The sequence below is a fragment of the Delphinapterus leucas genome, chromosome 11 (assembly GCF_059928025.1).
Source record: "Delphinapterus leucas isolate spDelLeu-1000000601 "Yukka" chromosome 11, BTC_Dleu_Yukka2, whole genome shotgun sequence".
Lineage (NCBI taxonomy): Eukaryota > Metazoa > Chordata > Mammalia > Artiodactyla > Monodontidae > Delphinapterus > Delphinapterus leucas.
The window spans coordinates 65,626,427-65,642,843 of record NC_143139.1 but is presented as its reverse complement, the minus strand read 5'-3'; the positions used below and the strand labels follow the sequence as shown (position 1 = coordinate 65,642,843).

Below are 16,417 nucleotides of genomic sequence, written 5' to 3'. Positions count from 1 at the left end.
CCATTATCAAACTGTTCCTTTCTGTGATATCAACTCTCAGGTAGCTTTTAACTCTGTGTGTCAATTATATGTGGGTATTATATTTAGAATTAATACTTCTATTTGATATATGAATAGGAGTCAGGCAAATCAAGACTTTCCTTGGAAATACTAACAACATTTGAGTTTGTACTTGGCAAATGTTGATTACCAAGGAAATTAGAACCAAGGTTTAATAAGGAAGGAAATCTTGTACAAAGAGACATTTCAACTGTCTTTAAAAATAAGGTTTCTGAGGTTTAAAGAACATTTTATGTCTTCTGGGGAATTCCAGAGAGTGAAAGTTATGAGTACTGATATATGATTAGTGTGATAAAGCTATTATTAAATTAGATCTATATGAAAATGGACTGGGATGCCTCGTGACTTAACGAGTTTTCCTGTGGTTAAGAGTATTTAAGTCGGGCTTCCCTGGTGGCGCAGTGGTTGAGAGTTCGCCTGCTGATGCAGGGTACGCGGGTTCCTGCCCCGGTCCGGGAGGATCCCACATGCCGGGGAGCGGCTGGGCCAGTGAGCCATGGCCGCTGAGCCTGCGCGTCCGGAGCCTGTGCTCCGCAACGGGAGAGGCCACAACAGTGAGAGGCCCGCGTACCGGGGGGCGGGGGGGGGGGGGAAGAGTGTTTGCGGGGGGGAAGAGGGAAAGAGTATTTAGGGGGAAGAGGGACAGAGTATTGGGGGGGGAAGAGAGAAAGAGTATTTAAGTCAACATCAAATGGTAGCTTAATTGGGTGATCTAGATACTTGTTATGCAAAGTGTGGTTTCATTTGGTAGTTGTTACAGGTGCAGAATCTCAGGGTCCACCCCAGTCCTAGTGAATCAAAATCAACAATATAACAAGATCCATGGGTGATCTATATGCACATTATGTTTGAGAGATAGTGCTCCAGTTGACATCTAATGAATCTTTATATTACCCTTATACTTAATTTAAATAGGTTTATGTTGTGATGCAGAATTTGAATAACAGTCTAGAAGAGATGGGGGTAAATATGTGAGCTTGAGCTCACATTCTACTGTGAGGTCATTAACTTAATTAAATGCTGCCCCCAAAATAAAATAGTCTGTTTCCTGAATACTGACCTTAATGTAAGTGAGCTGGTGTTTGAATACTATTTCTATAGTTAGCTTTGAACTATTTGTTTTACACAAAAGTGAAACATACCTTTTGGGTTTATTGCACTACCTCATGAGGATATTTGTACTAACTTCCAAATTATACTCAATGTTGAACCCTTCTCCCAATTCCCTCTTGCATACCATCTTCCTTTTCACTAAAACTAGGATGTCTTAATTTCCCTTACTGAAACCTTTCCTTTTTGCTTAGAGTAGGTAGTGGTTTTGTCTTCTGCTTCTTCCCTATTCCTGGTGGGTCTATAAGAATGGGCAGCAGAGGCAGAAAGAAAGGAGAATACCTAAAGTGGTGTATAGGTATGGGGGAACTGGAAAAGATCAAGGGAGCAGACTTTGCTCAAAGCTGAAATTTACTCGGGCAAGGAGTACTTAACATACAGTTCTCATTGCCAAAGCAATGGATGGAAAAGAGCTGGAGAGGTAATGAGAAGTGACAGATTCCGCCACACCCTAGATTGACTCAGGTCTCTACAACCAAGACTTCCATGCCCTGGTCCTGGGAGAAGGAAGCCGCTTAAAGAAATGACAAGCACGGAAGGCCAGACAGCCAAAAGATCCCCAAACCTGTTCCCGTCCCCAGCAGTGCGGGCCAACACACGCCTTCCTGTAGAGACCTTTGTGTGTGGGAAGCCCGGGCGAGGAAGAACATACCCCCTTCTCACACCTGCCCATCCCCAGTTCTTGCTTTCGCCGGGGGCACTGGGACCAGCGCCAGCCGGCAGCGGCTTTGGGGGAGTCGTGTGTATCCGCGAGCGCGTGTGCGTGAGGAGGAGAGCAAAGACGTGATTACTTCAGAATTTATTTAAGGGCCGGTGGAAACCACTGCAGCAGCTTCCAGGGGAAGCCCTAGTTTCAGAGGAAGAGGAGGTGGTGGCTGCCAAGGAGTGGGTGGGGGGGGCGGGGGGGTGGAGGGACAGAGGAGGAGGAGCAGCAGCGACAACAGCACAAGGCAAGTAAGGAGAGAAGATGCTACAGCATCCGCACCGGCGCCCAGCAGGTTGCTTCTACGGGCCAACTGATGCCAGCAAAGAGGCTAGGAGGCGAAGCTGGGTGTAGGGGGGCTGGCTGCTTGCCTTTCTGCAGAAGAAACACCTCTTTTAGGTGAAATAAGACACCCTAGCTTGGAAATAGGCAGGGGGCCAGGAGGGGATCTGCCCTGCTTCTCGCGTCCCTGGGGACTCGCTTCCCTTTAGCTTTCCAACTCCTGGTGGTAGCCATAAACTCCAGAGGGGCTCCGGGTGGGTGACTGGGTGGAGAAATTCCCTTCCAGATAGTCCTCACACCTTTCCCCAAAGCTCAGGTTTCGGGGCCACACTCTGGGTGGCCCGGTGGCGGAGGGAGAGCAGCGTCGCTTGGTTCAGTTTCTACAAGTCAAACCCAGTCCCCACTTGCCGGCTCCCCGGGTCTCCAGCAGCACGCGGGGAGCTGCGGCTGTTCGGGCAATCGGGCCGCTGCTGCTTTAAGAGCCGCCTCCCCCTCTCCTCCCTTTGACAATGGTCTGAACCGAGCTCTGCTTCCCAAAGCAAAATTTGTAATATGCCATTTTTCCGATGGACGCTTCTCCTTTTGGCTGCTGACGGAGCCGCGGAAAGATGCCGAGCTGCTGCCACGCCACCCAGCCGGGGCACGTTCCAGAGGACGCCGGGGCACCCGACTGTCTAAGCTACCTTTCTCCTCGCGTTGCTAGGGAAATGGTCCACGAGTGCCGGGTGTGAGCCTCCCCGCTCGTCAAGCCGGAGACTGCGGTTGTCAGTGATCAATTGAAGAAGCAGGACCCGAAATTACAGACATTAGGTACAGAAACTGTATTTGAGTTACACGGTTCCCCCCGCCCCGGCTTTATTTTTTTTTACCCCTTCCCCCACCCACCACCACCACCACCCCGGCCCCACCCCGCCCCCAGGGAAGATGAGATGCAGATTCCCTCCTTGTCAATCACTGTTCCGTACCTCTTGCTTTCCACCCCCAACCTCTCCCTTCTCCTGTTTCTCTACCTTCTCCCTACTTGGATGTCTCCTGTTGGGCAGGATGAACAGTTTTGGTGCAGAAATCATGAAGTCAACTTCTTCAGGGTGGTGGCGGGGGTGGGGGGGGTGTGGCTGAGAGAGAACTGTCCAGCCCGCCGTATGGTGTGTGCAGGCTCTTTGGCCAGCTCTAAATTAACTGGGGTAAAGAAAGTGCAAAATGCTTCCATTAAAGGGTTTAATAATATTTCCTGAGGACAGGGGACTTCAAAGAGTTAACTAGGAGGAGGAATATTCATGTAATGTAATCAGACAATGGCTAGGATTTCTCTCACCGAATTATTCCTTGTGGGTTAACTGAGGTGGAGATAGGTCAGTTCTTAAGACTAAATCTTTGCAGAAGAAACTGACTACAGAGAATAATTACATCTTTTTCTCTAGTAGGATCTAAATCCTAAAGATCTGTTCGAATAAAGTGATTCATTGACAGAAAAAAAGCCTTTTGTAGCACTGTCATATCTGAATAGGTACTGTTTGAACAGCACATATTGCTAAGAAACACACTGGATCTTGAAAGCCCTTGGGTAATGACTCCAGTGGGCATTCAAAACTTTTATTTTGAAATATGAGGGATTTACAAGACAGTCAAGGTTATGTGCTAAGAAAAAGGGAGTTGGTTTTCCTGGTATAAAATTCTTCAAGCTAAATTTAAGCACTGAGATAATTAAACCAGCTAGGTGTTTTGTTTTGTTTTGTTTCTTTTCACAATAAAATAATCTCTAACTAGACCTTGAAACTTTCAGTAATTTAATGAAAAGGGGCATCAACATCTAGAAGAGTATAACATAATCCATATATCAATTGACTTTGGGGAGGGGATGACGAAAAGACAAATATCAAAGCAAATTGTTAGTATGCCCTTTCTGGTTTTTCAGGAATTATGTGGTACACTGCAGTTTTTAATATTGAAAATGATTCTAAAAGTTAAAAGCGGTATATGAAATAGACTAGAGGTTGAATGACCATAGCCTTCTGTACTATGCAAGTTGCTTCAGATTTCATCCATTCTGTAAGAGGGTGTTTGACTCTTACATTGAATACAGATTTTTAATTGCTTTTAATACCTAAAAATGTGCATTTAGGAAATAAGTTATACTATATTTTAAGGAATATACAACTATTTTGTAATTTATATTAGAATCTCAAGATTCTGTTTTATTGCGAGAAACTAAGCTAGCTCATGAAAGTGGCCTTATTTTTTGCAGACAAATTTTTTCCTTCTAATTTTGATGAGAAGACTTTAGGTTTACTTATTTGGGTTGACTGTGAGGAAAAAGAAGCATGTATTCATCTTATTTCCTAAGTAACTTTTGCATAGCTTGATTTTTTTTTTCAATTAAATTTGAAAAGTTTAGAGCACCCATTGGAATTAAACCTTTAGGCATGGAAGCAGAATGAATCATAAAGGTAAAATACTCTTTCTGCAAAGGTGAATGTTTGTCATTTTATAATAGAAATAAATACTTGAATTTGTAATAGTCCTTTATTAATTAACAATCTGTTCTCAGTCAGGTATTCTATTGGACCCCTACAATGGGCTTGCTAAAATAAATGCTTGCATTATTATTCCTACTTTACAGAAGAGAAAACTGAAGTTTGGAGACATGAAGCGACTTGCTCTGGTTCACATGCCTTGGGAGTAAAATTGAATCAAGTTCTTTTCAGTGTAGATTTTCTAAATTCCATCATAGCATCTTTCAACTAACTAAATCAAAGACCAACTTTTATACTGATCTAAGAGCCTGAAGTTTGTGAATGTCTAATGTCTCACGGTGATGACGTTTGTTAGAGTTAGGGTAGAATATTCAGAAGAAAACTGTAGCTGAGGTAATCACTACAGTTATGTTTTTCCTTGGAATTTAAAGTTGTTATAAGTAATTCAGAGTAGAGGCAGGCTAATAGCTTTCTTCAGGAAGGATATGATTTAAAATACAGTTTTGAAAATGTTTAACCTTAAATTTAAACCTTACAAGTGTTTTGGCACAGCTTGTCACTGTGCTACCATTTCCTCTCCCAGTATTTTGTTTTAACCTTAAATGTCAAAAAGAAACACATTGGCTCCTTATAATGATTTCTCAGAATGACATAGCTGTTCAGTGTGTGGATTTTATGCATGGTATGTGAACTAATTGCTTTAAATATTTAAATGTGTTGGAACATTTTTTTTTTGTTTTCCAATTCCTTTTTAATTAGTGTAAAGAAAATTTGTAACAGTTAGAAAAGAGTCTCATCTTTTCCACCTTTGTGATATTGTTTGAATGAAATTCAGGTTAAAAAAAATCAAAAAATATATTTTCATCCATTAAGTGGTTAACAATAATATCAAATGTATGAGTGTGAGTGTGTGCATGTGTGTTTTCGTGAGTTTGTGTTTAAATACATCCTATATATCTACTCTGCTCTATATTTTAAGGTGAATAAGAAATTGAACAATTCAAGTTCTGGTCTTCAGGGAGCCCAGTGTTTTAAATGATGAGCAATAATTCAAAGCATTACCTCGAATTGTTCTAAAATTTACCACCGCCTAATTCTTTTGTATAGGCTATCAGTCACAAAATACTTTCCTTTATCTTTTAAAAAGTTTCTCCTGGTTTTCAGTGGGCCCTGACCAAATTATTCACAGATAATTGAATTCTCTCCTCAGTAACCCAATTTATATCAAGAATCATAAAAAATAATTAACTATTGAGCTGTTAAATCTTGATATTTTATTTGAAAATATCACCAGAAATACTTTCCCCAAGGACAGGAATATGTAGGCAGAAAAATGAATTGACAATGTATTATAAAACCAAAGAATGCTCCAGGATCAACAGCCAAACCAGCCTTTCTCCACATCAGACTTCTGCAAAACCAAGCCCTCTAATTAACAGCTCCTGGCCTCAGTACAACAACTGAAATTGAGATGGATTTGATTTTTTTTAAAACATAAGACAGAAAAGAGAAAATAAGATAATTTCTGATTTTTAAAATGCTACACAACAGGTCAATGTTACATCTTAATGTCTGTGTTTTCTATTTTAAATAAATAATTTAAAAATATTCTGAACAGTTCATTTATTTTATGACTGACTCCTGATTAGCAGTTAGGATGTGAAGTTGCTACATTAGCTAATGTAATTTATGGCATCTGTTCTGTGGAATATTTGAAAGAGTGTTAGTTTGTATTGTTTGGATGGAAACCAGACAAAGCAGCTCACAGGAAACAAAGGAATAAGTGTAATTGGTAGTATAATAACCTAAACAAATTTATGCATCTCAGTCTATTTCATAAAGCATATGTCTAATTCAGTCAGAATCACTTGTCTACTCTGTGTAGACTACTGTAGGAATTCAGGAAGAGAGTATATAAAATTAATGGGTTGGCCAAAATGTTCGTTCGTTTTTCCATAAGCTGGCTCTAGTAGCAATTAGTTATCTTTGACTTCATTCAGAACAATTTTGTTAGACTGTATGTGGCAGCTGTCATATTAGTGTGCATTTAAAAAAACCTTATCAAAATTGGTGAATTTCTGTGTAGTCATTTTAATACTGAAGATGGAAAAAAAAAAGCAACATTTTTGGCATATTATGCTTTATTATTTCAAGAAAGGTAAAAACACAACCGATATGCAAAAAAAAAAAAGATTTGTGCAGTGTATGGAGAAGGTGCTGTGACTGACTGAACGTGTCAAAAGTGGTTTGCAAAGTTTTGTGCTGGAGGTTTCTCACTGGACGATGCACCACGGTCCGGTAGACCAGTTGAAGTTGATAGTGATCAAATCGAGACATTAATTGAGAACAATCAACGTTATACCATGCAGGAGATAGCCGACATACTCAAAATATCCAAATCAAGCATCGAAAATCATTTTCACCAGCTTGGTTATGTTAATCACTTTGATGTTTGGGTTCCACATAAGTTAAGAAAACCTTCTTGACTGCATGCGATTCTCTACTTAAACGTAATGAAAATGTCCCATTTTTAAAACAAATTATGACAGGCGATGAAAAGTGGATACTGTACAATAATGTGGAGCAGAAGAGATTGTGGGGTAAGTGAAATGAACCACCACCAACCACACCAAAGTCCAGTCTTCATCCAAAGAAGGTGATGTTGTGTATCTGGTGGGATTGGAAGGGAGTCCTCTATTATGAGCTTCTTCCAGAAAACCAAATGATTAATTCCAACAAGTACTGCTCCCAATTAGACCAACTGAAAGCAGCACTTGACGAAAAGAGTCCAGAATTAGTCAACAGACAAGGCATAATCTTCCATCAGGATAATGCAAGACCGCATATTTCTTTGATGACCAGGCAAAAACTGTTACAGCTTGGCTGGGAAGTTCTGATTCATCCGCCGTATTCACCAGATATTGCACCTTCAGATTTCGATTTACTTAGGTCTTTACAAAATTCTCTTAATGGAAAAAATTTCAATTCCCTGGAAGACTGTAAAACACACCTGGAACAGTTCTTTGCTCAAAAAAAATAAAATGTTTTGGGAAGATGGAATTATGAAGTTGCCTGAAAAATGGCAGAAGGTAGTGGTACAAAAGGGTAAATACATTGTTCAATAAAGTTCTTGGTGAAAATGAAAAATGTGTCTTTTATTTTTACTTAACAACTAAAGAAACTTTTTGGCCAATCCAATAATAAAATGGGAGGTGTAAAGTCAAGAAGCTTTAAGTTAGTTGTATGAAAAAAATTAATAAAATTAAAAAGTAAAACCTAATTTTTATATAAAATGAATACTCAATTATTTGGGGATTTTCTAAATGACAGAATGAACATTAATTCATTCAATTATTTAATACAAACATCATTTACTTCCCACCTGTTAAATGCCAAACACTATGCTTGCTGTTAACAACATAATAACGAATAAGGGTAAGATGGAGGTATTAGCTATAAGTGATTTGTAAACTTGCAGGGAAAGAAAGGTGATCAATTAATAAGCTTAGTAACATCTTATTATAAACTGAATTAGGTGGGGTTAATCATGAAAAAACTTTGAGAAGTAGGTTAAATCAAGCTGTGTTTTGTAGGTAGGAGATATTTAGACTGTCATGAAAAGAGAAAGCATGTTAGATGGAGGAAGTCAGTGGATCATATTTCATTGAGGTTAAAACTTTTAGCATCATTGGAATTGGGGCAGTGGGTAGAGGAGAAATAGACAATTAGGTTGATGAGTTGCAAAGAGTTTGGAGAGTTGAGGGTCAGGTGGGATTATTGGAAATCATTTTTTTACTAAGACTTCCCTCCCTTTTACTTTCTTTAAGCAATGATGTGTGAAGTGATGCCCACAATTAATGAGGACACCCCAATGAGCCAAAGGGGGTCCCAAAGCAGTGGCTCGGACTCAGACTCCCATTTTGAGCAGCTGATGGTGAATATGCTAGATGAAAGGGATCGTCTTCTAGACACCCTTCGGGAAACCCAAGAAAGCCTCTCACTTGCCCAGCAAAGACTGCAGGATGTCATCTATGACAGAGATTCGCTCCAGAGACAGCTCAATTCAGCCCTGCCACAGGTATGCCTCCTGGGAGCTTCTGTCCTTCCTACTGCAACTGAAAATGTGATAAGACTTAAATAAGCTTTGCTTTATTCCCATTCTTAAAATTACTTTTGCCCTTAGTAGATATGATATACAAATTTTGGTGAGAAAAACTTAAGAATACATAATTAATTCACATGCAACCTTGCCTCAAACAAAATTGTGGTACTTCGGTGGTGGGGGATTTGAAACATGAGTTCCTATCTGGTCTTTCTCTTGAAAATTTTATCTGTTTTTTGGTGGAGGTAGAAAATTACCTGTTGATCAGCTTTTAATTACAAGAATGTGGGAATAGTTTTCTCCTTCTTACTTTTTAAACACTATTATGACATTTGGAAATATGTATTTTACATTTTCAGTTATGTAGTCTGTCTTTGGAAATAATAGTATTTTGGAAGTCTGCTGTCCAATATTTTTTATTTGTCTTTCTTTAATAATGCCTGACACCTGCTTAAAATTCTTGAACTTATTGATGTATTACCCTCTCTTCTGAAAACATTTTGACCAGTTTCTTTTTAAAAATATATATATTTTGGAAATAGGAGAAAAGGCAAAAGTTCAGCTTTATTCTCACAAACTTAAAATTGTAAGATTTTAACAATTTTATTTTATAAGTAAATATTTATAATATTTTATATGTACTATGTAATAACATGTTATATGTATTATGTATATGTAATAATAATATTACTATTATATGTAGTAATATTATAAAAAATAACTTTTTTTTTTGTGGTATGCGGGCCTCTCACTGACGCGGCCTCTCCCATTGTGGAGCACAGGCTCCGGAAGCGCAGGCTCAGCGGCCATGGCTCACGGGCCCAGCCGCTCCGTGGCATGTGGGATCTTCCCGGACCGGGGCACGAACCCATGTCCCCTGCATCAGCAGGCGGACTCTCAACCACTGTGCCACCAGGGAAGCCCCTTGAATTTTAATTATACTGGTGCACAATCTCTTATCTAAACCCCTTGTGTTTTAAAGTTTAGAGTTTCCCCAATTTTTGTATGTGTACAATGTATACTATGGAACACTCCACTAGCCAGATTCTGGGAAGCACCCTATAATTTTACACTTTCATATTTCTGAAGAGAATTCTATGAATATTCCTACTGTGTGGAAAATATAAAGACTATAAATGACCTCATGTTAGTAAGGTCTGGTTTTGCCACCAATCAAGTTTGCAATATACTTACAAATAAATATCAGTTTTCAGAGTATTTGAGTTTGGGAATTATAGATTAGGGGTTATGAGCCTGTACATTTAGATGGTTATAGTTCCAATCTCTTTTATAAATACTTTGACACATTTTTTCAATATTTATTTGTATTCTACTATTAGAAATATTTAATACCCCTAGCAATCCACAGGTCCTTAAAGATAGTGATGGTCCTGTCATTTGTTAAAGCAAGTATTTAATAACCTCATCTGTAACTTTAGGGCTATAAGTTTTTTGCAAGTAATAGAGGAATATAAAATTCTTCTTCAACTGGTATCTTTGAATCTTTTAAAATAGTTTGTGAGCAATGTACCTGCACTGTTTGGTGGCATTTCATTTGACATTTACCTGGAAGGAGAAAATGACTCCCATAAATGTGAGTTTTGGGGCAGAAATAAAGTATGTAAAATTGAAAACTACTACAATAACATAAAAGTAAAATTTGTTTTAGCAAACATGGGATAGAATTCAAAGCAGAGTCAAACTTTATGACATATCATGTTTTCAATTGCCTATACAATATTTTTTAGTTGTTGATGATTTAGTGCTTTGCTTTAGTCATTTCTCTCCTATAACATTTTTTATGAACACATGCAGCAGTGATTTTAACAATCCTAACCATGAAAATATTTTGTAGTCATATTGTTTACTTTTTCATTATGTGATGGAGTGTAACTGTGTTTAACAAGGACTGATAATTCCACATCATTCCACATTCTAGGCCTGATGTTTCTAAGCTATACACCGATTTTCTACCTTTCTAATGCACAGATCCATTTAATGTTCCATGGAACCTGAGATTCAACATGTCCAAACTCAGTTATCATCTGCCTCCCACTCGACCAAATCTGCTCTAACTCCTCACCCAGACACCTGAGAGTCCTCATAGCTGATTGCTTTCTTCACCATCTCTGAATTCGGCCATACTGTTTTTTTTTCTCTTAAATAATCCTCAGATCTCTCTATTCTTTTCTGTTCTTTGGCACCTGACCCTTAATTTCTTTTTTGCTCTATGTCCTAACATTCTCACTTTTGTAAATGTGTCACATTGTTTGCTTGAATAATAGCACACTGCTTGCTGTGTGCTGACAAACATCATGCTATTCCAGTCTTTTTCCTTCAAGCATATTCCTTTCTGCCCATAAGTTCTTCCTCAATATGTTTGTCTGGTTCATTTCTCATCCTAGCCAAGACTTTGTCTGTTCTAGGAAGTCTTCTCTGAATCCCCAAATACATGTCTTCTGTGTTTCTTACCCTTATCATTTTATCATTACATTATCTGTTTATGTGTCTGTTTCCCACCCTAGACTATAAGCTCCTTGAGAACAGGAGTATATCTCAATCACCTACAACCCTCTGGATCAGCAGAGTACCAGGTCCATAGTGAGGGCTTTTAAAGTAAAACTAAACTAAATGTATATGCATTTTGATGTAGAAAGAGGAAAAAAATTGACATAGGAAGATCTGGTTTGTAATGTGTTTCTATCATACATTATTAGCTTGAGTCAGGACTTCAAACTGACATGCTACAAAAAGTGGTTAATATTAATACCTCACAAGGTAGTTTGTGATGATTAAGGAAAGTAATATAAGTAATTGAGGCATTTATTTATAAGGCATTAAATACGTAAATGCTTGCATTTGTTTTATCCAGAATGCTAAAGATGAACTAATTTCTGCATATGTATGTCAATGAGTATTAGAACAATTTGCTAGGAATACTGATAAAATAAACAGTCTTTAACATTTTTGAAAACAGAGCAAATATTTACCAATTACTAATATGTTCACTAAGAATACTTAAAGGAGAGGTAAGGGGAGTGAAACTTCCATTGCAAAAAGTCATTAGATATAAAAGTTTAAAATTTCTTTTCAGCATCTGATTTAGCATGTATTAAGGGTCTTCTGTGTATTATTAAATGATTACATATGTTGTAAAGGGGATAGAAAAAAAGGAACATAGTTTGGTTCCCACAGAACTTAGGAAATAGATATAAATGGATCCAAATTAATACAGTACCAGAAGATTATAGAAGTACTGAAAGTATTTGTACCATAATACTGATATGTTATTAACTACAGAAAGTTTCATGTGGAAAGTGATATTAAAGAGGTATTTTTAAGAAAAGGTTAGAAAGGGCTAGAGGGTATTTCGCATCAGGCAGTACAGCTGTGCATAGAGGACCCTGCTTAAGGACATGTGGGGGATTAAAAGTCAGCCTGTGGTGGCTTCCCTGGTGGCGCAGTGGTTGAGAGTCCGCCTGCCGATGTAGGGGACACGGATTCATGCCCCGGTCCGGGAGGATCCCACATGCCACGGAGCAGCTGGGCCCATGAGCCATGGCCGCTGAGCCTGCGCATCCGGAGCCTGTGCTCCGCAAAAGGAGAGGCCACAGCAGTGAGAGGCCCGCGTACCGCAAAAAAAAAAAAAAAAAAATTCAGCCTGTGTTCTGCTTTCCAGGCTAGGCTTGGTGTTCCTAATTTGCATAAAGGAGACAGTTGATCTAGCAGTACACCTAGTTAAAAAGAGAAGAGTAAATAGGAATTAAATAAGGAGAATAACTAACAGATTGTTTGTTGAAGGGCTGTAGGGTAGGAATGAAGTTTTGTATAGTGACAGTGGAGGATTGCAGCCTGTTCATGTGTGTGGTGGAAGCTAAGGACAGACATTTGTATACTTGGTAAGCAGTAGAAGTTTGAGTGAACTAGTGACATGATAAGGCAATAATGAAGGAATAATGTTCTGCCATTTTGATTTAGGATAGGTTATATAATACTCATGTATCAGTTATCTATGGCTAAAATAATGCTATGTAACAAACGACACAAAACCTCATTGTCATGCAAAATATTGGGTTTATGGAATTCAGCTGACCTTGACTTGGATTGATCTTGGCTGGGCTCACTATGCCACTGGTTGGCTGAAAGTTGGCTCAGTCAACTGTATGTTGACTGGCTTTCTGATCTAGGATGGCCTTAGCTGCACCAACAGGGGCCCCTCAACTCTATTCATGTGTCTAATCCTTCAATAGGCTAGTCTTTGCATGTTTTCATGGTGATGGCAAAGGAGTAAGAGCAAAGCAGAAACAAGCAAGTACTTTTAAGCTTCTGCTTGGGTCTTTTTTTCTTTTTTTTTGTAATACCCCTTGACCAAGCCCAGAGACAGAGTGCAAAGCAATGCAGCATCACATGGAAAAATTACAAAGACAGATGAAACACAGTTAACATCATTTTGGTCATTATTTATGTTAGGAGAGCTTATTGTGATAATGTAATAGTTCTGGTGAGGTGTGGGAATTTGAAATAGGATTGTGAACCTTGAAACTAAGAAAGACATGTTAATGTAAAGAATGTTGAGGGGAAAGAATGGACATAGCCAGATAATGAACTAAATGGCCATGACTTTGGACTTGAGTTAGAAGATCTGAATTTGAGTTGGAGTTCTTCCACTTATTAGCTGAGATACCACTGGTAAGTAACTTGACTTCTCTGAAACTCTGTTTCCTTAATTAGAAGGAGGGGATGATATCTACCCTAGGAGTAGTTGAAAGGAGGTGTGTGTATGTGCTTCAGAAACCCTAAACATTATAAAATGTCACCTGGTATTTTTCATAAACTGGGATGTGCCAGTATATATTCTGATGAGGAATTAAGTTAAAAGAGGCTACTTGTGGAGAAGAGGGATACATTTATATTTTAACATCTTAAAATACCAAATATTTAAGTGAAACTTACAGGGAGTTACAGAAGTCACTTTTATTCTAGAGGCACTCTACCTAGGTATCTTTTGGGCTTGCTACTTACTAGCTTAATAACCTTGGTCAAAGTACTTAGTTCAAATAACGATAGAACCTGCCTCATAGGATCGTTATGAGAAATAAATGAGCTGGAACATGGCAAATGATCAATTCAGTGCCTCACAGGTAGTACATGCTCAATAAATGTTACATGCAGCTATTGATGCTGTTATTATTACCATAGATATTATCATCATTATCCTTAGCCAAACTTAACTGCAAAGTTTTACTGGGTAATAATGAACACTAGCACAAGTTGAAAGCACTAAAAATCCTTACTCTCCACAATCTTTATCAAATTTTGTAAGTTCTTTGATTGATCATTCTTTAAGGAAAAAAAAAATCCTAACTACACTCTCTTAAATGGTTTTCCCCAATTCTTCACTTCCTCACTTCCTGTTGTGCTAAGAAGATAACATCTGGATTGAGCTCCTTCCTTTTCAATGAAACCTAATGCCACAACCCCATACACAAGAGTTATATCCCTCGCTCCTGTCAAAAAGAAAGATGCTGCATATTTTGCTACCTCTGATTATAGTTATTCTATTCTTAATGTGTTTCTCTTTTTTCCAGTTAGGTATTTTTCCCCTGGCCAAATGAAATGGTATTCATCTGCAGCCTTTATTTCCTGTTATTTATAACCCTTTATTTGTCTTTCTTTATATCTCTTTTTTTTGGTGTGGTCATGTCGTGCGGCATGCAGGATCTTAGTTCCCTCACCAGGGGTCGAACCCATGCCTCCTGCAGTGGAAGTGTGGAGTCCTAACCACTGGACTGCCAGGGAAGTCCCTCTCTTTTCTTTTTTAACCCTTATAATCAGGCTTCTCTCATCACCATTCTCCTAAAACTACACTCCTGTATGCCACCAATGGGTACACATTTTGCAAATCTAGTGATCCTCTTTCATTCTTCATGTTCCTTGGCATCTTTGTGCCAAGTTATTCTATTAATTATTTCATCTTGAAATTCCCATGTCCTTAATTCTTCATAACCATTCCCCTCATAGGCTACCAGGGTATGTTGTTCTTCAGTACTCACTCTTTTCCCACATACCCCCATACACTTATTTATACCCATACTCGTCTTTATTTACCTATATTCTCCAATCTTAAGCATTGCCTTTCTTGTTTAAGACCAATACTTCCCTCCAAATCCTTGATCCCCTCCTTTTCATCTCCTCTGACTTTTTTTGTCTCCAGCATCTTCAATTTCTCCCTCTCCCTCTCAGCTGGCTTTTTGGTAACATATTCAGATCTGTTCCTTAAAAGTAAATGATAACAAGTACAATACCAATAAAAGAGTTCCTTAACACTGTGTCTCCACTTAGCTACCAATCTATCTTTTATTTTCCTTTATTTCCCAACTTGTCTGTTTTCACTGTCTCAATATTCATCTTCTATTCACTTTTTGAGCAACTGCAGTTGGGCTTTTCCTCTAATACCTTGCTAAAAATTATACTACCGGTAACCAATTGATGAATGCAATAGGTTTGTTTTATTAAAATTCACTGCAAAATTTGACACTGTGATTAACTCCCTTCTCAAAAATTACCTCCCCAAACAAAAAAAAATGCAAAAAACTATTTTACTCTCTTAACTTTTATGACACCACATTGTCTTCATTCTTAAGTCTTTTTGACTTTTTTCTCATAATTTTTTTCTGTGAGCAATTCCTCATCTAGCCACTTTTTAAATGTTAAATAATAAATAGAAGATGAATGATAGTAATAGCTAACATTTCTGAACACTCTGCCTATACCAGGCAATGTTTTTATTTAAGCATCCAGATATTAAAATGAAGTCTTTCTGTTTGAGGGGAGGCTAAATAAGTGAGGTACAAGACTTTATTTGCAGGATGTGCTAACATATAATCCAACTAATAAATCCAGTATTAGGTAAAACTCTATCTACAGAGGTTGATAAAGCTAAAAGAGAGACAGAACTGTTTTGCATAGCTGTTGGTCTGCTGTGCATAATCTCCTACTCCATGTATGAGGCATGGGGTGATTCCTATTCAACTTAGCCAAGTGAGAAGGGCTTCAGGGGAAACATTCTGAGCTTGATGTGTTTCCTCCAGAAGCTGAAGAAAATAGAGGCTGAAGTCTAAAAGTCACAGCCATGGCTGGAGATGCCCCTGCCTCTACAGCAGATTGAAGAGTCATTTCTCAGATAAACTGCAACTCCTCCAATATCAAGACAAAGATTAATTTTTTGAAGAGCAAATGGTTCCCTCAAAAGGGGATATTACTTAGGGTTATCTTTGTGTAAACCCACAGACTGAGTAGACTGTTAGAAGCCCAGGTTTCTAGATGGTGAACAATGAGTAACAAATTGGGAGATTGATTTCAGAGAAGAGACTGAGAGCAAGTCAAGTAAAACCCGGGAAGAACCTACAGAGGGGTTCTTTGAGAAAGCCACGAACATGCCCCAGAAGAAGGCTCATTGATTGTGTATTTGCCATTCAGAAAGCCCTGATCATAGATGACAACTAGGTCAGCCCATACCACTGTGATCTGTCTCCCCAATTTCCCCCTCCCTGGCCCTGATTCTTAGAAGGGTCAGAAATTGTTGCTATGGGTGGGGGATGTCAGAGTAAAGAGAGACCACCATGCCCTCATCCTCTAATTCAGACCTAGTTCAGGCTCATTTCAAGCTTTGAAGTATGTGTGAGG

The 16,417-nt window shown here is 38.6% G+C and overlaps 1 protein-coding gene across 2 annotated transcripts in view; it reads left to right on the top strand.

Moving 5' to 3' along the window:
• The first annotated feature begins 695 nt into the window (after positions 1-695).
• The window catches only part of PPFIA2 (PPFI scaffold protein A2), a 472,833-nt gene continuing 457,111 nt past the window's right edge, over positions 696-16,417 (top strand). Inside the window, exons 1-2 of one of the 2 annotated variants that reach the window (XM_089920005.1) lie at positions 696-2,965; positions 8,457-8,707. In XM_089920005.1, the coding sequence (XP_089776131.1) occupies positions 8,459-8,707 (249 nt within the window). In that variant the 5' untranslated portion in view covers positions 696-2,965; positions 8,457-8,458. Of the gene's footprint in view, positions 2,966-8,456; positions 8,708-16,417 lie in introns of those variants that run through there. The other variant, XM_089920006.1, reaches the window with a different exon arrangement.